This window comes from Heliconius melpomene, chromosome 10, assembly GCF_056956725.1.
Source record: "Heliconius melpomene rosina isolate 202511_hmr_F chromosome 10, ASM5695672v1, whole genome shotgun sequence".
Lineage (NCBI taxonomy): Eukaryota > Metazoa > Arthropoda > Insecta > Lepidoptera > Nymphalidae > Heliconius > Heliconius melpomene.
In genome coordinates, this window is record NC_140398.1 from 10892370 (window position 1) to 10916434 (window position 24065).

At 33.0% G+C, this 24065-nt stretch overlaps 1 protein-coding gene and 2 non-coding genes across 4 annotated transcripts in view; all 3 read left to right on the forward strand.

Annotated features, from left to right (window-relative positions):
• LOC146535603 (uncharacterized) overlaps positions 1–24065 on the forward strand; it is a 36231-nt gene that overhangs the window by 8855 nt on the left and 3311 nt on the right. For both annotated transcript variants that reach the window (XM_085191986.1, XM_085191987.1), the window contains exons 3-8: positions 19469–19640; positions 19757–19991; positions 20340–23077; positions 23159–23365; positions 23449–23616; positions 23689–23824. In XM_085191986.1, the coding sequence (XP_085048112.1) occupies positions 19469–19640; positions 19757–19991; positions 20340–23077; positions 23159–23365; positions 23449–23616; positions 23689–23824 (3656 nt within the window). The remainder of the gene's footprint in view (positions 1–19468; positions 19641–19756; positions 19992–20339; positions 23078–23158; positions 23366–23448; positions 23617–23688; positions 23825–24065) is intronic.
• On the forward strand, positions 16871–16942 carry TRNAQ-CUG (transfer RNA glutamine (anticodon CUG)). Its single transcript has one exon. It is a non-coding gene; the product is annotated as a tRNA-Gln (tRNA).
• Positions 18447–18518, forward strand: TRNAQ-UUG (transfer RNA glutamine (anticodon UUG)). The gene has a single exon. It is a non-coding gene; the product is annotated as a tRNA-Gln (tRNA).

A 24065-nucleotide genomic window follows, 5' to 3' on the forward strand; every position in this document is an offset into this window, starting at 1 on the left:
GTGACCTTTTGATTTTATATATATAGATATGAAATTATCCAAACTTATAGCTTACTTACTTACTTTATACTTCATAGTTTTTAAGTATCTATAGTTTATTTTACTATAAATGTATTAAAAATGACGGTAATTCAATTGATGTTACAGTAAAATGAAATCTTTTTTCCAATTCAGAATCTTACAAATTCATATTTTTGAAATACTGAAAAATATATCTGAAAAACTTATATCTTAATATGAATTTAATATAACTTTTCTAACCTGTATTGGTTTTTAATAGATTTTTATACTGTAAACAACCTATTTTACAGTGTTCGAGTTTTTGACGGTCACCGTTGAACTGTTGTGACATTTGATAACTGTCAACGTCATTCTACCGTTATGGACTCGTTTTCACGTCATTAATGTTCCTCTATAATATTCTTTTATAATAACTAGCTAGCTATAATATGTCATGAAACGCAAAGAACCGTTCTTTTATATTTTAATTATCGATTTTCTGATATAATAATAGAAGTACAGTTAAATTAGGTACATATGAAAGATCTGGCGGATTTTTTATGTTTTCAGAATATATTTTTTTCTCAACTTCAAATTACTCTAAATTAATATTATATGAATCATGAAGGAGTGTTCGGAGAGTTCGGACTTAATTTAAATTCACTTTTGTCTCTTTATAAAAAAGTCTATAAAAGTTATTCGTCCGAATTTTTCATCGAATTACAAAAACAATCTTTTGTCCTTTATCAGTGTATAGCATTGGATTATCGGAGTATGTGGCGATCACTGATCGCCAAGTAACATAAAAAAATATGCCCAATTACCCGGCAATTAGATCAGTAGGTATATTTTCAACACACATTTACCTATATTGTTTAAAGATAAAAAGTTGTAATAGGTAATTCATTACTTATTTATATAGATATCCCTAGCTATAATCTTTAGACTTTACAATCATTGCGTTACAAAAACTTCAAATTCATGCTCCAATGATCTATATCGCCTCTTTATACGAGAGAACGGGATCGCGTTGTTTAATAAAATGCATTTTCAAATACTATCCTATTGACTAATTATTTATGTTTAAGAGATGAGAACTCGTTGCGCAGCGGCACAAGCGAGTGACTGTAAACGCCATGGTTGTAAATTCGATTCCCATTCGGAGAAATAATAATAATTAATTAATATTTAGATTTCCTCACTCGCTACAACCGTGGCGATGAGTTCCGCCACTCAACACTCAATGCGTCGGAAATTCGGCGGAAAGTAGGGAACGGAGTGTCTTAACACTATGTACCCTCTGCCTACTCTGCTACGTGCGGGATAGAGCGTGAAGTCGATTTAATTTAGTTCTTAATTTTATAAGTAGATAAATATATTTTTCATCTAAAGTTTTAATAAATTTTGATTAAATTACAAAGGTGATTTAAACTGTTAATGAAAACTAGATATGACGAATACGGGTATGTAAATATTTAGATAGTAATTACTTTAATTAAATATTAACAAGACGTATACTAAAAAAAGTTAATTTTTCTAAAGAAGAATTCAGTTAAATATTTCCTTATTGTGGCTCAATGTTTATTACAAATTCGTGAATAAATTTAAAAGCCGGTAGTCAAAACAATGGATATTTAAAAATTCATAAACGCTCGTCCAAACAAAACAAGATATTTTTATATTAAGATATAGAATAATATTATGAAATAAAAGAAAAATAACTAATACCGCTATAAAATTATTAAAGGCATGGACCGAGACAGAGTGCGCGTATATTCTATGAAGTAAGCAGAGCAATGATATAATGTAAGATGAGTTGCTTCAAATGAGCGCACAAGCGTTACGGAGCCGCACGCGATTCCATACGAGGCCCTCAAATCTATATGGAAAAACTCAGGAAGCTCACCTTGTGCCCGTGATGCTGTTAATGAATAAATTATTAATATTCTTCCGCAATTTTTTATCATTAATTATTAATAATACGTGCAATGCTGCTCGCAAATGTGCGTTGTGGTTAACGGCATGCGACTTACCGTAAAGGCGAGTCCCTGGCTTCTAATGGCAACTTATTGTAATTAAAACATAATTTAATTATTAGTAAGCGTTCATTGCATTAATATGCAATTATAATCAATGTAATTCTAATCAATCATTTATAACTATTTTTGTTCTATTTTTTTGTAGAAAAGGTATTTTATTTGAAAAACAAGGTTTTTTTTCTAAGTCGGTAGTTAAATACGACAAGGTTAATAAACAAATAACGGTTTGAATAATTTACTGCTCTAGCTATTTAAATCATCATTTCAGAAACGGTACACTGTTAAGTCCTTTTATATAGTAGTTTAAAGGTTTATGAACTACTCAGTTGTTTTCGACTGTATATTTTTTTGCAGCATGTTATAATTACTCGTATTATTAAAGTTACATAAACTCGACAGTCATCATACTTGTGTGGGAAGTTTTGTTAAATGTAAAAAATATTTGTATAACTTGTTTTTTCTTATCTTCTTAATTTTTTTATACATTCTACGTAACATTACATTTATTTAAAATGTATCTTAAATTTAAAATAAATATATTGTTTTTATTTCATTGGCATAAATCATAAACGTATAAAATAATAATATGTTTCTAATAAATAATTATCTGGCAAAATATTTATGTATGGCTAATGTAACATACCGGCAATACTTAATTTTAACTAATCTCTATGAGATTTTGACTGTGATATCCTAAGTATTTTCTGTTAAATAGAAATTGATAGAGTTCTTAGGTCTCATCGTCAAACCACTTATTAAAACCAGTTTAATGTTTATACCATTCCTAAGATATGTCTAAGAAATGTGACAAGGAGGGTTTACTATCTATCAGTGTACATTAACAGTAACGCTTTCAAGATAGTTTTGTTGAAATCGCACATGGGGAAGTGAATTTCCTTTCCTCAATTTAGTTACACCAAAAAAGGTATGGTTTTGCCACCCACCACGAAATGTTGGTTGGTCATTGAATTATGCTTAATGAATGATTTATATTGCATTTTTGTAAAAGTATACAAATAAGCATAATTTATATGCACATAATCAAAATCAAGAGATACTTTATCAAACTCTACTGTCAGACACAATTTTAAAACCAATAACTAGAATTATAATAATTTTACTTATTTATCTGTATCATTTGCATTCTTTCAATCTAAAAATAATATAACGTTAACATCGTCTTTATTTTGCATATTTCATCGGACATTGCATTTGGAATACTTTGTATATTTATTTTTTCCAATTTGAAAAGAAAAAATACAACTAAAGTCCTCTTTTTTTCTCCTCAGTTCAAATACAACGAAATATATGCCAGATGTAATTACAAATCTACATTTTTGTTTTTTTATATTTTTCTACCAGCTCTCGTTAGTGTAATCTTATTGCATAGTTACGCGTTGTCGAGGTTTACCTTGCACTTGGAGCTTCTTCAGTGCAACAGCCGGCCGTGGCGGAGCCGGTTCGGTATGGAAACGAGTCGCCCGACAAACACAGACGCTAGGAATGTGGATGCTTTTTAAATAAATTAATCTTATGTACTTATAATAAGTTTTACTAGCCCAATTACTTCTATATGCGTAAATATTATATAAATAAGCCTCTTTTGAGCTATTGAATTAAAAATTAAATTAAATCAGTTTCACACTGTGTCTTGCATACAGCAGGGTAGGCAGAGGATACCTAGTGTTAAGACACTCTGCTCCTCACTTTCCACCGAATTTTTCGAGGCATTGCGTGTTGAGTGGCGGAACTTAACGCCGGGCTTTTGCCTTGGTGCCAGAGTTCGAGGTTCGAGTGGGGATCGAACCCATAACAGTCGCATTACAGTCACACCCTTGTCCACTATCTACTATAAAAATTACAATAATAGTATAACTGTTATATAGATGATATTTTATATTTCATTAGCAAAGTCTCCATAACGACAATAGTTGCAAGGAAAGTGATTTGGAAGTATGTCAGTGGGTCCTACCTTTCTCTTCTGTCTTGTATTAAAAAAAATCTTTCCACATGAATTTGTGATCTAGATTACTGTTTGTTTTGTAAACAATATGAAACTTATATATGTATTAGGGTTTTCTTTGACACAAAGTTATTCAGCCAATTTCATCCCTCTAAATTGTATAATATACCTACTCTTTAGAATCTAAATTCGAATATTTAAAACGTATGTATGCCTGTTTTAGATTTTCGTAGTTGAAGTTCCACAGTCAGTTACATACATAGTCAAAATAATCATATCTATTATTACAATATTATATTTACCCAGCTGTGTGCGGGATGCTGCGTCAAGCTGAAAATAAATTAAAATAAAATAACTACTATCTCATACATTTAAAAATATCCAGCATTTCACCATTATTACAAGACAAGAAATTTTAACATAACTTTAAAACTTCAAAGCACTTCTGTGTATTAAATATAACAAAAAAACTTTCTTTTTCATAAGAAAGTACTAGATCCAGATTTACAAATTGTGAGTAATAGTGTACTTCAAGAAAGGATCTGCGCCAGTCATAAACTTAACAAATAAAATGAATAAGAGGCAAATAATAATGAGCATACAGTCCACAATACGAGGCTCTTGACCGATCAGAGTTCATTGGTCGAGCGAGTATAGAGTCAACAACTTAATTAACTGTTCCTCTCTCTGTTCTAAAACCTTTCTTTTTGGAATAGAACAACAAGCAAAAACTACAACTGGACTCCGCTGATGGATGGATGATGTGTCTTTTTCAAGCAAGTTGTTATCAATTAGTCATTACTCAACCAGTCACTAACGTTTTTCTCATCACAGAAAGCCTCACGCTTTATAATATCTGGTAGTAACAGTATCAGTGAGAATATTCCATTTTTTTTTTTAAAAAAGGAATATTCGGGAGATTGCGTGGTGATTCGGAAAATTTAAAGCATATACTAAAAACTAGTACCTACCTAAAATAAAAATAATTAATTCCCCGGAGTTGACATCGAGCCATCATCAGACGTTACGTCTGGCTCTATTATTAAAAGAATATTATAAGATTTAATTTTGGCATGCTCGAAACGCCATATATCAAGAATTTAATTCAATTAATATTTAGTTTATTATAACAGAAAGTTTAAATAAATATTTCCTTTAAAAACTTATGAGTTTTATGATATTTTAATTAGTGAAACCGTGCGTTCACTTTTTATAATAATAACATTAAATTATTTGCATCTTATATTATTTAATTGTTAAATTTGCCACTACAATAATTTAAAGAAACGAAACTAAATGTGATTCTTAAATCTAATTAAATGTACATTTACTTAAAATTTTGATAAAATATATTTTTTACTCGTTATTGCCTCCCTTAATTATTAACGCAACTGTGAAATCGTCAGATAAATTAATGTTGTTATTTGCTTTATATATGCGTTAAGTGCAGAGATATTTTTTTTAATAAGAGGCTTAACATGGCAGCACAACATTTTAATGACATATCTTATTTTTACTTTATTAAAATATGGTTTTATAATGAGACAATTTACTTTTTTAATGTTAACGTTCTTTTTATCTAGATAAAACATTATTTTATGTATAATCAGTATAAATTTATTAATCTAAATTATTTATACGCTTATAAATAAAGTTTAATACTAATAAATATTATTTAAGCATAGAATCATGCATCAACATATTCGTACGTACGTATAGCGTGTACGTATATACGTATTCTACTAACACGAAATGTTAGCTCTGCAAATTGATATTTAATTTCTTTTTTACTTTTATTTAAAAATATATTTTTTGACTATTCTTATTATTATTTTTTTAGCTTTTACAAATCACTATTATTTAAAGATTTTTTTATTATTCTAAAGGTGATATTGAACGGTATTGCTTTTCAATAACCTAAATAAAAATCCATTTGCAACCTTGCAAAAAGGTAGCTTATCAATTATAAACTCCTTGATGCATCTCTACAATAAATAATTGTACAATTGAACAGTAATAAATAAAAGGTTAACGATTGTTCTATTAGTTGTTTATTTTTTGTGAGAGATGCGTTAGATTAAGGTATTTCATTAATCAGTATTGTATTAAATAACTAATCTTCTATTATCTTATATAGTATTAAATAACAAATTCATGTAAAAAAAATAAGTTTCAATAATAATAAATAAATACATTTTAAAACGATTATTAATTACGGCCGTTGTGGCGCAGTGCTACAAAGCTATTAATAGTACAAGTTTTACATAACAATAAAACTTGTATTATTGTGGAGAGACGATGCACAGCATCTGTGAGAGGGCGCTGTATACTTCCCTTTGATTATCCAATGATTTTCACTTCCGGTTGCTGTCTTCGACCAATCAGCGATCGCCGGAAGTCACGTGGTCTCAGGTGGTAGGGCGCCGGAACGTATAATAGGCGACACTACGCTTCTTACCTCATAGCAGATTCTCACCAGGAGCCTTAAAATGATGCTGTGCATCGTCTCTCCACAATAATACAAGTTTTATTGTTATGTAAAACTTGTACTATTATTTGGGATGTGACGATGCACAGCATCTGTGAGAGACGTGTTTATAACTCCTGGTGACCACGCACGACGCTATGTGATCTAAATCAGAATGATTGTATAAACTGATTCTGATACATTCAGATAAATTGATCTGTAAAACCACAAAAAAACATGAGTAACATTGTTTTATTTATAAGCAAATTGTTAATTGCTTAATTTTTTAATTCAATTAATAATCGCTCTGCCGGAAGCTGAGCCAAAATAATCTAACTTCAATTATTAGATTTACTTATAATCTGCATACAAACAAATTTTAGAAGATGTTTTGCAAGTCGCTGATAAGCATGAGTAGAAAAGGAAGCTTTCATAACCGTCTAAATAATAAAGCTAGACGTGCTTACTTCTTTTGATAATAATTTAATAACCTGTTTATATAAGTATTGATTATTATTCATGAAGCCCTTGCGTAGCCTCATCTCTAAGTTACACAACAAAATTGTTACCTTTTGTAGCCTGTTTCCGGTGGTCTAGCTAGTTTCTTAATGTAAAACCTAGAAAAACATTTTTCTTAGGATGACACCACCGTCTCTAGAGCGTAATTTTCGACAGGTCACCTGTTTCACCAAAATATTTCTAAACGAAATATGATGTTAGAAGTAGGTACGAGCAGGATCGAAATGACAATGAAAATGTCGTCCGGTCTATTGGAAACCATCTCCGGCTCAGACAGCAGGTCGTAGATAGAACCGGCAACCAACTCCATACTTCCTTCTTTAACAACTATAATAAATTTATAGTAAGTAGACGCGTTCTAGAGTGGACACCACGCCTTGGCAAGCGTAATTAAAGACCGTCTTCCCGCTAGATGGGGTGACGATGTCCGCAAGGTGGCGGCAACGGCCGGATGCAGAGAGCCGAAGATAGAGCCCAGCGGCGCGCCATTGGAGAGGCCCACGTCCAGCAGTGGACGAGGACAGGCTGATGATGATGATGATGAAGTAGTTACCCAAGTTAATTTTTACCTTGTAATTGATGCCATTAGTACAACATATTTATAACACTAGAGTATTTAATAGAATGCTCTATAAAATATTATGTACTTAGCCCAATAATATATTCTTATACTGGTCAAACCTTTGAACGCATTTGTAAAATTTAAGACTTGATTTCATTATCACATACTTTGAGTATTACAACTTCACAAAAGCATCAATGAATGCTTACCCGATCCGCAACCAGACCGACAATTCATGATATGAATGTCCTATCTGCTACTTAGGTACAGTTTTGAAGCAAACTGTACTTGATATACGATGCGTTAGAAAATGTGAGTTTATGAGCTCATTAGTTTTTCAACAAAATTCAGGCCGACTAATGATTATATCATTCTTCCAAGTGTAATAAAGTTATAAGTAATTGATACTACTATACATTTACATATAAAGGTATCAATTTTATAATATTTCAATTATCGCTTCTTAGCTGTATTTTAGAACTAAAATAGTTCACTCTCTGAAATTCGCTTTTAGGAGCAACTTCACAGTGTCAAAATATACGATTTAAATACAGATGTACTCAATTTAAGCGTCCGACTTCCCCGGACTTAATGATGTCGTAAACATCCAACATGCTCTCCGCCATATTGTTATTGTTATTGTATTGTGTATACCTCGCTAGCCAGGTTCAATTTATGCAAAACTCATGGCAATATGCGGCGGAATATCTACGTTACGCACGTGGATATTGCCAAGGTATATATTATGTAACTACCTTTACACAGCCCTCATGTCCTATGAAGACGATTATTTTCATTAGCTTTCCTCAGCTTTGGAACCAAAGTTACAAAAAACGAATGAAACTTCTTGATAGTCTTTTTGCAATATTATTGTGTATCATACTTTGTCGTATCCTACAACTTAGTGATAAAAGGTTGTCGCCTGTAATTCTCGCATTTCATATTTTGTCATATCTAACAACTACATTAATAAGCCGCTCAACTGGCGACTTTAATTTGGTCTTGATTTGCCTTCTGAATTATTTAGCTGCCTTCTTTTCCTCCTTCTCCTGCTTCTTACTCTTGCTAGATGCAAATTTTACTTCTTTTTCCAAATACTAACATCAGTCGCCGTCGCATTTTCTAGCTGGATTCTTTTCTTCTAGATGGATTATAGATTTCTTCCACTACATCAGCTTCAATTCTGATGGCTACTCGAATGCACCACAGGGATGTACGGTATCTATTATATAGTACGTCAGCTATAAAATACTTTTGCCGCGGCACTCGCGGGGATGTGCACTCACTTGCACAAGGGTAATGCCAAATTAGCCCAAAGAAACTTTCGGCGACTTTTTATAATTATTGAACCCGCTATTTTAGTCAGTTTTTTAATTTAGTTTTGACACATTGCTTCTTTTTATCCATTACTCAACCATCCATATCCTATTGGTTTGCTTTATCAGTTGTAGAACGTGAGTCGAACATTTTCTATCCTTGCTTTCTCGAACCTCTTGAAAATTCTTATTGGATAAAGCCAGACACGATATGGAGAATGCTCATTATTAAGTCGAAAAGAGTTTTCAGAGCCCCCAAACCATCTACACCCGTTTCCGATATACCCATAGGCAGCCTCCGTATTTCTTAACACAATGTATACAGGAAGATACGGTTACATTTAAATAAAATTACTAACAATCATGCAACACCCTTGTACTAAGTTCTGGGCTTGTGTTACCCGTCGGCGGGTTCTCACTCCATACTTCCGATATCCGGTATGCACTGATACTTGACAATTGCTAATGTATAATTAAACGTGCTAGAGTTTCATACTCAACGCATGCTTCTCAATTTTTGATGCATGTACGGTTGACGAAGGTCTAACTGCTTCAAATAATCTTGGAAAAGGATTATTGGTGGCATGGAGGTAAATGGCTAGATGCATTCCCGCGATTAAACCGGGAAGGGCCTACGGAGCCCAAACCATCAGCCACTGCCTCCGATACGCTCAGAGGCAGCCTCCTTATAACTGCCCCCCTCCCGTACAATTGAGAGCATTAAAATAATACCGAGCTTTTTTAAATTCTAATGTACGGATAAATGCACTTTAAATAGTTGGACATACCTTATGTCAAGTAATACCGAGTCCCTCTTAAGGCAACTAAGATAAGGTGACTGGCTAGAACTTTTGCCAAAGAGGCCATACAGAAGATCCCGTGATTGCTAAATACTATGGAGCCCATTGCTAAATGTTATGACGTTCACAGCGATGGCAGTAACCATGAATAAGCACAAATCCACAATGCTTTTATCCTCACTCCTCCAGGATTGAGAAAATGAACCTCCGATATTCCGTGTTTGAAACACTTTTCCTGCCAGGAGGCTTTGAAATTGTCTTCGAATCCTTGTGTCTAGTTCTTCCGAGTATTCGCCTGCAATTGTCAAAAGAAGCCAAAAGAAAGTCCCACGCAGATTTATCCATTGTTATTCGTTAACTCGCTTAGGATACGCTCCCAGCGATTATAACATTTCAACAACGTTAGTAATTATCCTATTACAAATAAATAAAAAAGATTTATCTAAAATTAGACAGACTTGTGTCGCAGAATAAGGTGGTTGGGACCGGAGCTTGTTCCGATCCCATTTCTGATTGTCATCGATCGGTGTCACGTCAGAGTGACAGGCAACGCCATCTGGTTTTGACAACTGGCAACTATTAAATAATCCGCTTCCCTGATATATATGAGGAGAACAGAATTTTTTATATATTTGATAACTCGCTCAGGATACGCTCCTAACGAATTTATCGTATTTAAACGAAGGTAGTATATTAATGGATAATACAACTAAGTAAACTCGGTGAAAACCGATTTATTTAGTAAACTCCGTTTACATCGCATGACATGCCGAGAACGTCTCCAAGAGCGTTAAACAAGCGATGAGTCCTCTTGCTTTTTGCAATGGGATTTTATTCAACTAACGGGAGTTGAATAAAATTGGGCCATAACTGCTGAAAATCTGAGACATATACCTAACCTTATTGTAGGTTATAATACAGCCGTGTTCGGTAAGCTCAGAATCCACTGCAGTATTGGTATATATAATACCAAGCAATAGAACAGTATTACATGCATGTAGAAACTTGTTACACAAGAGATTCAAATGACTCACCCGTTGTCCATTTTGTTACCTTTGAATTTCACAAAAGCAAATTCTCTTGATGAGGATGAACATCTTTGCTGGAGGCCTTTCCAGGAGTAAGCCCGATATAGAAATCCGGTTCACGATGTGAAGAAATTCCACCTCCAACACTACACTTACCACAGCACTTTCACTTTTAAACGATGTTACTCTAATGGGAAATAACGACGCTATGAGGTAAGAAGCGTAGTGTCGCCTATTATACGTTCCGGCGCCCTACCACCTGAGACCACGTGACTTCCGGCGATCGCTGATTGGTCGAAGACAGCAACCGGAAGTGAAAATCATTGGATAATCAAAGGGAAGTATACAGCGCCCTCTCACAGATGCTGTGCATCGTCACATCCCAAATAATAGCTTAATTTCCTATCACGGTGTTGAGTTACATCACTGAGCACGAAATACCCCGAATAGTGGGGAAAGGAGTAAGAGTCTTAACTGTAGGTTCTCTCTGTCTACCCTGCTATGCGGGATAATGCAAAAAATAATTTATTTAAAGAATGACTAAAATAGTGATAATTTTCTTACTTCTGCGAAAATAATATATAAATACTTCGTATTATAAATGTAATACAATATGTATTTCAAACACAATTAATGACTTATGTTACTTATTTTGTAATGCATTGGGGCATTTCTTAAGTACCTGTCACATATATAAGGAATATCTTCTCTCATATTTTTTCGGCGTTGGTATTGTGCCTTAAAATAATTTATTAAACTTAAATAGCAAGATTTTTAAGCTATATAAAAATTTGCTCTATAACATAAACAAAGTATAAAATATTAAATAAACCAAAATGATAACGTAGAAGTTATCGTTATTATATGCTCCATTTTTTTTTGTTGTTTTAAAGTTATTATTTAAACGTAAATACCTAGATCTACATAATATGTCTAATTTTAACTTTCTAAAGGAGAATGAGTATCAAAATGTTCTATATAAAATATGTATTATTAAATGTAATTTGAACATAGTAATAAGGTTTTCAAAAATAACGAAACAACCTCAACTCTCTCTTTATTGATGAACGCCGGTCAACGGCCGAGTCCTTGACCTACACCCATTAGACCTTGGGTCTAGGGCCTTAATCTTTAATTAATAAAATACAAGCCTTACAAATGCTTAATTTGGCGTTGTTTGTAGAATGTAGAATTCTGTCTTATAAAATTGTTGACAAGAACGTTACTAAATTAATACAAATAAATTGATTTGTTATTTAAACGTAAAATTTACGTGAACTATTTGAACTATTTATTTTTTGTGTATTAGTTGGTATATATATAATTCTATTATTAACAATATTTTAAAATAACAGGCGAATGTCTTGCGGTATGGACCATGGAAGAGATTCCATGTTTCGTCATTACTCTCAAAGTATTATGTGTTTAAAGGTGACCTACATTTTTGGAATTGTTCATGGGTGACTTGACAAATGCCGGAAAAAGTGGCCGAATGAACGAAAGTTTAAATTTGTTTCTCATAGAAGCTTTAACGCGTTATGTACGTTTCTCTTTCACCCCTCGCGTGTAAATAATAAAGCTGATAAATTTTTTTTCTTTTCTTTTTTTTAAGATTGTTTTTATTGTTCACTGTAAATATTTTTTTGTTCTATATAAGCGTCTATTGGTTTTTGTTAAAAGGCAATTCTGCAATTTACGCTATGTTGACTTAGTGACGTAATGATTTTTTTTTAAAGAAAACAAAAGACTAGACGTACAGTAACTGTGAAATAGGAATAATTAAACATATATTTACTTCAAGGACTTTTAGGCCGCCGGCTCGATCTGGGGGGAATAATTTATTATTTATTTATATTTTTATTTCTTCGCTCTGGCAATACAGCAAAAGCATATTATTTGTATTGAAAGAGGGTTATTAATTAAAAGGATTAATATTACGTGAAATCTATTTACTGTTTAGATATTAATCATAGATTTTTTTAAATTATATGCGTTAAGCCTCATGAGATATTCGACTTATCTAACCTTATACTATATTTTAGATCATAGCTTTATCCTGGAGTTAGCGTGGTGGAGCGTATCGTACGCCTGCCGCCTGCGAGCGGCGCCGTGACGAGTACCGTTACTTGACACACTGGCTCGAAGCCAGCGCGCGCTTTTGGTAACACTATAACAACTCCAAGATATTATGGTATATTTTATGGTATTTGGAAGATAATAATTTTATAAGCTTTAATATATTTTGTTTTCAATTTTTAAAATTATTATAAATACAGTTCTTTCAGGGATAACTTGTTTGTTGCTTTCTTTGAACGTAATATTTCATTTTTTTTTAACGTAATTATTGCCATAATTTGTGGCCACGACTAAATAAATAGCTTACGACGGAATAACGTCTCTATAGTAGATACAGATATTTTCAATAACAGTATTCCTTATGGAATGTTCCGTGAATGGTACAATTTGAACCATAGACAAGCTCTGACGACCATTAAAATGATATATACTGTTACATATTGTCATTGTTTATAAAGACAAGATGGTTGGACAATCTGGTAGCAAGAATGTGACTGCGGAGAAATAGACGCGTCATTATAGTAATCAATGGTCTATCTCATGTCGAGCTGATGGAGTGGTTATTTGCGCTGCATTCCTCATTTTTATGCACCTACATTCTTTACGGCTTACTACCGTTGTATACAGATGAAGTTAATGGTGTCGAACGCCATACTTTACATATAACACATGTAACACATTCTGCATAATTGTAATAAAAACAGAAATGTACTACGAAGCGTGCTTTGCTAGCTTGGTTGTATTAGATGATGATTCAAGTTATGAGGTGATATTCAAGTTTAAAATTAAGATTTATCATAAAATTTTACACCTGCTTATGGTCTATTAAAAAATATTTAGATATAATATATTAATCACCGATTAACAGATTTAACACACTTACCGTCTATATACAAGTACTTATATTAGAAACAATGTTCGAAAATGGGGCTTTGACTTTGCTAAATAATACACATTGTGTCGGCTTCGGGCGGAATGCGGAGAATGGGGTCTATTGATTTTAGGTTTTCTGTACTAAGCCTTTTATATGCAGGATATAGCGCAATGCTAAAAAAAGCAAGCATTTAAGTGACAATTTTCAATAATCGGTTACAATAATATTGTATTACGTATTCTGTACGAGGACCCTCAGTTATTTGTCACAATTATATTTCCTGTCTAAAAATATTTGTTATAAATAGATAATTATGTTACGTGTAAGTTCGTGTAATCACGATGTGGCGGTCAGAAGAAGGTCGGGCTGTCTGATCTTTTACCATATATCCTTTTAACGATCATTTAGATGTTCGAACATAATAAAACGAGGAAATGAAACGAAAATACATCATCAAAAATTCTTGGGATGTTATAACCCTTAACTCTTTATTCCTTTTATTCCTCAGTTCATAATTAATAAGTATTGTATCTTGAAGTCAGTGAGTAATAAATTATAAATAATCAATACTATGATGCTTCATGATATCTCTCATCGGTAAAATAGCCCCCAATGTTACCATGACTAACATGTTAGTAGCTGCGTCAAAATTATTACGTGCTCATGGCTCTCACCCATGACCTGGAGGAACCTTGCTGAGTAATTGTACGAGTAAACACTTCAGTACCTTTTTTAATTGCCTCATTGGCGAATCGTAAATCAAAGAAGCCTCGGCATCGTGTATTCTCAGTGTTAATGAAAACGTATGAACAACTCTTTGAAAATACATGCAGGCTGTTTTCGCATTAGTATTTCGTTTCAATAAACTTTTAAGTTCAATATTAATTATTAGTGTTTTATTGGTCATTGTTCTTCTTCAATCTTTTTGTCTCTATGACCGTAAATTTTTGTTATCAATCAAATTTAAATTTTACTTACTGTATCAAACAAAATTCTACATATTTAAAAAAAGGCAATATTAATATACCTGGTATTCTCTAAGGGATGTTTCATTAAACACAAGGTACCCTGCAACTCTATCCCATGAGGTCATACACCGCAAGGTCGCCCAGTTTTACCTGCAAGAGTATTACGGGTTATGCATCTTGAAATAAAGTACATGACTGCATAATGTTATAGTCGTCTATTTATATGGACACTGCTTATTTATTTTTCCTATTCACAACTTTATTGTTTATTTTCTTATTAAAGAAATATCGTTAAGAGTCTCAACGATTTTATTTTTAGGCATTTTTGTACCTGACTCTTGTTTATTTCATTAGTTCCTAATAGTAGTAAATATAACATTGTTGAATAAAATATATTAGTAACATGTATTACCACATCAAATACAATTTATGGAATTGTATATGTATGCTTGTAATAAAGGTGTATATCTAATTCAACCGCCCATCTCGACATGTCTTAGAATAGGCAAAAATGAATTAATAAGATATTTAAAGTGGTTTTCATGTATAAGCCGAGTCGTGGCGTAGGCGTGGCGTACAAGTTTGCGACAGGTTGTGGGCTCGATTCCCACTCGAGCAAATGTATTATGTTATATTTTCATTGCCACAGATTATACATACTACATATACGCAATGTTTAAATATACATCTGCCAAAAAATATATGTATTTTTTTAAATGTTATTAAAACAAAATTATACATGTTAAGCTTTATATAAAAAAAATATTAATGAAAAATACTGCTCAAAATTACTATACAAGTATGTAGGTATGTACCACCTAGGTACGTATACGTAAATAACAAAAGAATATTTATATAATTCTATGTGGCCTACTCTACAGTTCACTTCATAGGCTTGGGGAAGACGCCGTAAATGTCTGGCAACTTGCCCGGAACATTCGCCTGACTCAAAACTTTGGAAGTTGGTCGATAACGTTCTATGAAAGTAAATTATCTGCTCTCACAAAAGGTTATTTTTCTCAGAAAAAAGAGTCTTTGTTAAAGTTGGCTAATAAGTTTGTTTATAAGGGAGGTTAGTTCTTGGTCGAATTTCAGTATGAGAAACTGAGAGCATTCAATATTATCGTTGCGGTCAAGTTCCAATCCCATTACGCATATAAGAATATTTCTCATACAACAATATGAGACGAGAACGAACCGTGACCGGCACTATAGTCTGAATCTTCTCGAGAACTTCCACAATTATATATCAATTAGACAAATGTAGCTATATCGAAGACGGGACGGTGATTTAGGAAAATTTGATTGATGTAGCTTAAAGCTAAAAGTAATAGTGTTCGAAAGTAATGTAGAGCATGTTTTAAAGAGTTCGATATCCTCCTCCTCGCACTAGGAGTCGTGATATCTTTGTCGGAGTAGCGTGTGACTTCAGCCTTGCAATGTCTCGAAAATGGCGGGCGGTGCTAGATTCTGTATGCCTAATTTATCCACGACAGGAAATATATAATAAATAGTAAATGATACTTATGAATTTCATTATTTATGACTTTCAGTCAAAATTAAATCTTTTTTAATAAATATTATAGATACTTATTAACCTGCCCTTGGTACTCGGACAAAAAATATAACGTCGAGAAAAAAATATTTAACTATAGTATATCGATTTATAAGTCTGTTTGTTTATGGCGTACCTATGTGAATAGCACAATGGCATTGGTGTCAACTCAATTTCCAAGTGTATGCAATTTGTATCATCGGTGTAAGTGAGCGTAAAATTAGCACTCGACATGCGAACCGAGTAATAGATCAAATTATATCGGCACATGCAAATTGTATATGAACTGTGTTTTACTTCCCTAACGATAGACTAGACTCCTTTGTGGGGCGATTGGGAATATGCTCAAGCTGTACTTACCTGTTACCGTTCTCAATGATTGATGACGAATCCCTGATATGATCAATATTTCATAATCAGAAATGTCCTGATTCCATAAAAATTTCTAATGACTATAATTTATTAGGTTTTTAGGTCCACGTGAGGAGGAACGGAGAGTAGATGAATTTTACTATAATCACATTTTTGTAGCCAGTTTTAATATTATTAAAAAAATGTTTATTTTTATTAGGATTTAGGTACGTTGCAATAAATTATTTAAATCTTAATATAAATTTTAAATATGATCTACAGCAGGAGATCAAAAATAATCGTTACAAAGAAATTTCACATTTATTACTTTAATTTGAACACACCTAGCAGCGGTCCCATGGTGTAATGGTTAGCACTCTGGACTCTGAATCCAGCGATCCGAGTTCAAATCTCGGTGGGACCTTGTTTTTTTTTTTATCTCTCTTTAAGTTTTATTTCTTCTTTCAAACAAGTTTTTTTTTCTTAAGTTTTTGTAAGTTACGTTAAGTTTTATAATGCGAAGTGCATAACGTTTCTGAAAGAAATGTACGAGTATTCTTCGCAATTATAAATTCAAAGAAGATACGTTGTGACTTGCGGTTGTGAGTTATAATGGCAATTAAAAACAACAATACAAAAAAGATTGTATTTTAGGGGTCACTGGCCGAGGAGCTATACAGATGTTTATTACTCTCTAAAGATTTATTTTAAAATTGAAATTTAAAAGACGAATGTTTTAAAACGACCTCGCAAATTGCAACCATAACATCTGAACAATTGGAACATATTTTGGAAGATGTCCGTTGGAAGTTTTTGTTAAAATAGGTTACCGAGGTTCAAATGTAGTCAATCCAAACGTGACTAGAATCTAACGAGTTTGTAAAGGATGTACCAATCATTGGATTTCGTTCGCTAAGTAATTAAATTTAATATAGACAAGGTTTTTTCTTCCTGTACTTTTGTATTGATTCAAACTATCTATCTATACTTATATCTATCTAAATTTATATAGAATAAATTTACTATAACTATAATCATTTTATTATTTATCATTCTTTGATATGAAATGTAAAAATTAATAAAAAGTAGCTTTAATATAGTCACTTATATAATTGGAAATAACGTTTTGTTTTCCCTCAAGACCACACACGTATTCAGAATTTCGTTTAGTCTAAAATAAAGAATTAATACATTTTCAAATAAATACATTAGTTGCATTTATGTTTATGTAAGTATTTAAAATGTGCTTTTATTTCTTGCTATCGGTCTTGAATGTATTACATGTTTAGGTAAATGAACATACGGAAACTTGTATCATCATCTTGTATTTTTGATTTACAAATCAACCTCACAACCGTCGAATTTATAATCACACGCTTGTACCACTGCACCACGACGGTCTTAAATTAAACGGTACTTAAACACGTAAATTTCTAAAGTTAACTGCAACCTCCATTAACCTATGAGTATAATTTTTATATCATTACGTCAACATAAAGATATCCCCCTGTATGTGCCCGAGATGTAAAAAAAAACGAAATGTCTCTTTCATAATGATCGTCATTTCCACAGTATAATTATTCCACTTAAAAAGTAAACAGTCAAAATATTTGACTCGTCGTAATTCGGCCCTCGTCCTCAGAACGTTACGGTGCTCTACCAAAAACCATCACAATGATATGCATTACAAGAATTTTAGTCGGCTTGCCTTTTACATAAAATTCAGTGAAGTAAATTACTATTAAATAATTTATTATTCATTATGGAATCTTTATTTAGGAAAATACAATATCTTTAATTGGGTTTACATATTATGATTACAAATAAAAATTAATATTTGAGTTATTTAAGAGTAGAAAACAATTAATAAAATTTAACTCCAGGTATAACTTTCAATCATAAATAAATTTTCAGTACGCTTTTATACAGGTCCCATGGTGTAATGGTTAGCACTTTGGACTTTGAATCCAACGATCCGAGTTCAAATCTCGGTGGGACCTTATGTTGTTGTATATTTATTTTTTATATTTAAAATATATAAATATGATAATTATTATAAGCATATTATAGCGTATAACTTTTTCAAAGAAGAAATACCTGAAATAGTTTACAAATAATACTATTTGTGATTCGTTAGTGATAAATGTTAGGCATGATGATTGGCTAGCCCTAAGGGCAAATAAAACAATGAAAGGCCCACCGCCGGCGACACGGGTACCTACGCCTGTCCAGCTATGCCTGTTCCCATCGGCATGGCACGATAATGACCGAGGCTCGAGCCTCTCTCTCTCTGCCAATTTCCGACGCCGGCATCCAACGATGACATGAATTTGTATAATGCTACATTTATATCATAACTTATATTTCAAATTATGATCATTATGTCATTGTAGGCATATTTAAATGACTTTACTACGTTTTATGTTAACTAAATATTTTTATTAGTCTTATTATTAGTTTAGCCTAATAACTTTTTATTATAAGTACGAGAAAAACTAATAGCAATAATTAGGTAATTCGGAAGTTCGAAGTTCGTTGGAATTTATTCAACTACAGTTGAAAGAGTGAGTTTAAATACTACCGACAAGCTTGCTCTTATGTAGTAGTAAATTAATATGTTATATACATTTATGACCTTTAAGATAGATACACGACTTCTTTTTACCACCAAACCATATTCAAACTGGCTGGACTATAACGGTGCTATATCACACTGTGCCATCCTTCAAAATCAATCGGAGCCTACATTTTGTCCAGGTCTAATAGCTCTACAATAAAAAGTTTTATTCAAATGCATCCAGTACTTTCCAAGATGCGCTTGTACGGACAAACTAACAAACAGACAATCTGTTTAAATATAACAATACATTTAAAATGATAAATTGTACATTTTTTAAAATCTAATAATAATATCTATATATAATATCTATCTAATAATTTTTGTTCATAGAGCGAATACAGATTTGCGGGGGGAGGATATGCTCGTGCCCCGAGCAGTGGCCGGAGCGGCGGGCTGTGTTCCGCTGCTTTGGTCGGCGGGGCCCTGTTGGCCGCTGTGGCCGTCCTGGCTGTGGCTGCACTAGCTTTCTACATGGGTGCACTGCGACCTGATAACGGCGAACGTAAGTAAAATTTATCACTTTGAAATTTAAATTGTATTTCTTACTAATACAACTTGATTTACGTAACTTAATGAAGGTATAAAATATAAAGAAAATATTTGTCGACTTTTTTTCAGCAATAATGACATTTGAAGGTACATTTAGAGTTACAAGAGGAGATGTGTATGGCGGCGTTCCAGGAAGCCCCGCATGGCGTGAACGCGCGAGGCGATATGGGGCGTCACTACGCCAAGTCTATAGCGCACCTTCAGGACTACGACAAGCTTTTGCTGGGGCTTTAGTTACAGGATTTGGCGATAGACGTCTTGATGTACATTTTAAACTCTACCTCGATAGAAGAAAAATACCAAGGTAACCTTTCAATACTCTCTATCCTACGTTAGCCTCCATATTATTGCGCTAATTTTATTAATTTTAATGTTAATTGTTCTATTTTATTTATTTATTTTATTCAGCTTCTCTTTAGTTTTCACTCTTCTTTCTAAGAAACTAGTGTTTGTGAATTTTTCGAGGCATTATATGTTGAGTAATGGAACTCAATGTCGGGCTTTCGCTTTGGTGCCAGACCAAAATGTATAAATAAATAATAATACATTTCTCGAAGTGGAAATCGAACCCACCACCATCCCGTTACAGACATATCCTTGTACCACTGCACCACGACAGCCTATTCATTTATGGTATACTTTTGATTTTCAGTTCTGTCACCAATATAGAAGAAACATTAAAGGGCATATTAGTACAAGATCTAATTTCAAAGCATCCAGCTTTTGGCCAAATTAAAATAGATTCTTCAAGTATAGTTATCAAAAGAGATTTACAACATACGTATCATTCAGAACAGTTTGTAAAAGAAGCAATGAATGAAAGTATGGCAATGAATAATCAAAAAATATTACCTTCGAACACAAAAGACAAAACTTTACAAAGTAGGATAGGAGTTGTTCGAAAAACCACAGTTAAACCTAATCCAGAGTCTAGAAATGATCCTGATGAACCAGATATTGATACTGAAAACATACCCGTTGTCCAAGGATCTTTTCAAATAACAAAAACCGAAGCTGATATAACAGAAAATAAACATGCAACTCAAAGTCGACATGACGAAAAATTGAATCATAAGCCAGTTCCCACTTCTAAAACAACTACAACGACTAAAGCTCCTACAACAAAATCTATTCCAACTAGAAATACTACTGTTAAACGATTATCTTCTACTACGCCAAAGAACAAGCCTTTCACTATAAAGTCGTCTTTCAACATAAAGCCAAAGATAGAATCAATTTCAAATAGAGATAAAGATATAAATATACGCGAATCTTCACATGCATTACCAACAACAACAAAATCAGGCCCAAATACAAAAACAACACCAACTTCGACTACCAGTATTCCAACAACGACAAAAAATGTATCTCAAATTTTATTTGACCTTTTAACGAACGAAAACCACGATAAAGATTTGCCAAAAATCGACACTTTATTTACAGTTCCTCATGTAATTGATAATGAACCCTGGAGACCAATAACACGTCCTTACTACGAGGTAACTAGTGAACAATCTACTGTACTAAATAAGGATATAGTTGATCACGAAGCGAAAGACAGGATAGGCGTAGCGGAAGTTATTGAAGATGTGGGGTTATTAGAGAGTATGCTAAATCCTGAACCTATTAAAAAGCAAATTGAAAAAACGACGCGTATACCATCAGGATTGTACAATATTGATCCACAGTTAGCCGCCGACGTGTATATACCTAGTCCAGTTTACACAAGCTTTACACTACCAGCTTTTTCACCTCCATTAAAAGATATGGAAACTTTAGGGTCTAGCTTTCCCAAGCCACATCCTCTACCAGTTGATAAAATAAGCGGTGTTGTAGAAGTAGTGAATGAAAATACATCAATAAATGATTATAATGATGGTAAGCCTGTTGAAAGACCGCCAAAAGATAAAACAACATCTGTTGCAATAAATATTGTGCAATTTGATCAAAATGACAATAATACTGAAAAGGTCTCTATAGAAGGTTCATCGATAGTCAAGAAGCAAAATCTAACCACAACTAACAAAATCATTAGCACTTCAATAAGAACTTCAACTGTAACAGAACAAACAAAGACCTCAACTAGTCCTAATATAGATATGGCTGCCGAAATTTCAACGAAAAAACCTTTAGAAAATAAAACTAACAATACTAAAGCCGATAACACAACTAAACGTCCTAACAACAAAGTATCTATTATACCCCCAACAAGCTTACCTCATCATACTTGGGAATTAGTTAATACTTCCACAAACACTAATGAAACTCAAATAAAATTATCTCCACAAAAATATTATAATGATACATTGCAGGCGATCATAACGAAAAATGAAGCCATTTCTCCTAGTACAACTCCTAAATTTCCAAATAAAATATCTATTTTACGAAATCTTACAGATTTAATAAAAAGATATTCTCAGAATACTTCTAACAAGCCAATTGAAATATCGACTCCTCATGCAGTAGAAGAGCCAAAGAGTGATTTCGTCAATATAGCAAGTGAAGAAAGCGAAGATCGAAGTGAAATGGGATCCGTAGAAGTTGTATTAGATGAAGAACTTGAAACTACCACTGCCAGGGTGATTACTTTAATGCCAGCTAAATCTAATTTAGGTATCAACAGACCACTGCGTCCTCGACCAAAAATTGAAGCTCAAGCTACAAAGGAAAACAAACGAAGTTTCATAGATGATACCGATACAGTTATTGACCATGACAATATTGATGACGTAATTCACGACTTATCTGAAAACATTCCACAGGCTTCTGAGATAGTTACTATCTCTACAAGTCTTAGTGATGTTGTAGCAGATGATACAGTTTCTTCTGTTTTAAGCGATTCAATAACGCGCTTAGATTCACCAAGCAATCCTACTCCAAGTGGTAATAGATTACCGAAATCTAAAGACGATTTTATTTACACTCATGATAACAAATTTCAGGATAACACTGAGAAATTAATAATTCCAAATGGAACTTATAGAGTTTCATATCACGTTACAGGGAGCGTAAGTAGCAAACAAGCTAACAAAACACAACATCTTCCTGCATACGAACTTGCTTTAGAACCAGACGTCGTACTAGAAATACCCAGCAATCAAACAAGTACTTTAACGATGGATAAGCTACGACAGTTAGCAAGCCTTGCCACTATCTCTGATTATAAAAACAACAGTTTATTTCGAGCTCCCGGCGGAATCATTTCCACTAAAGCTATTCCATCTAGCTATACTCTTAATCAAGCAGGATTTAAAATATTAACAAAATCTTATAACAAAGTTCAACATTCAAAAGAAGATGACAATAATATAGGAAAACCAGAAAAAACTTATGGTAAACCATTTGTTACAAAACTTGAAAAAGAAAATGACGTGGTTAAAGAAAATAATGGTATGAAACATATTCAATAATTTATCTATTTCATATTTATTTCCATATTATTATTATATTACTAAGCAATATTTTTTACAGAAATATGTAACACTACAAGCTCGTTCTTATGTACCAGTGGTATGTGTATACCGGCGGCATCTCGATGTAATAGATTATTAGATTGCCCAGGAGGTGAGGACGAACGCTCATGCTCTTGTGCAGATTATCTACGCGCTGAATTCTCGCAATCAAAAATTTGCGATGGTTTCGTCGATTGCTGGGACTATTCAGATGAAAATCAATGTGGTTAGTTCATAGTTATATTATCTTATTTTTTTTATATATTCTTAAAGTATTGGACAAGTATACTAATAACGATAATTTTGCAGAATGGTGCAAAGAGGGCCAATTTGTATGTGCTAACGCTCGGCAGTGCGTTGAAACGGTCAAGGTATGTGATGGTATACCAGATTGTCCTCTGGGCGATGATGAAAAAAGTTGCGTCGCTTTAGGCGACAATATAGAAAACAATGAAGTCATTCCTTATAATGAAGAAGGTTAGTAAAAGGCAGTACTTATAAGATCTATTTATTGCCAACATTATAATTTTATATAATATTTTTTTTAAGGTTTTGTGATGGTGCGTAAGCGGGGCGTTTGGGGTAGACTGTGTGTTGAGAACTTTGAGGATGTGGTATCACAAGCTCACAGTACGCTTAAGTTACCTGATTTAGGTAAAGCTGTATGTCGAGCGATGACGTTCCAGTGAGTAAAAATTATTACAATTATTTTAATATTATAAAATAGAGTTTTGAGTACCAATAAAACTTCCATCGGAATCCATCGTTTAAGCCTTTCTTTTATTTTTGCGGTTTTGCTTAGTGATGGATTCCGGATATCATCACGGAACAGATAAGGAACAATTTCTGACAACCCAGTATTTGAACTTATTTTTGAATGTATTTTTGTTGTAAATATTATGTACTTCTTATACATTAAAAGAACA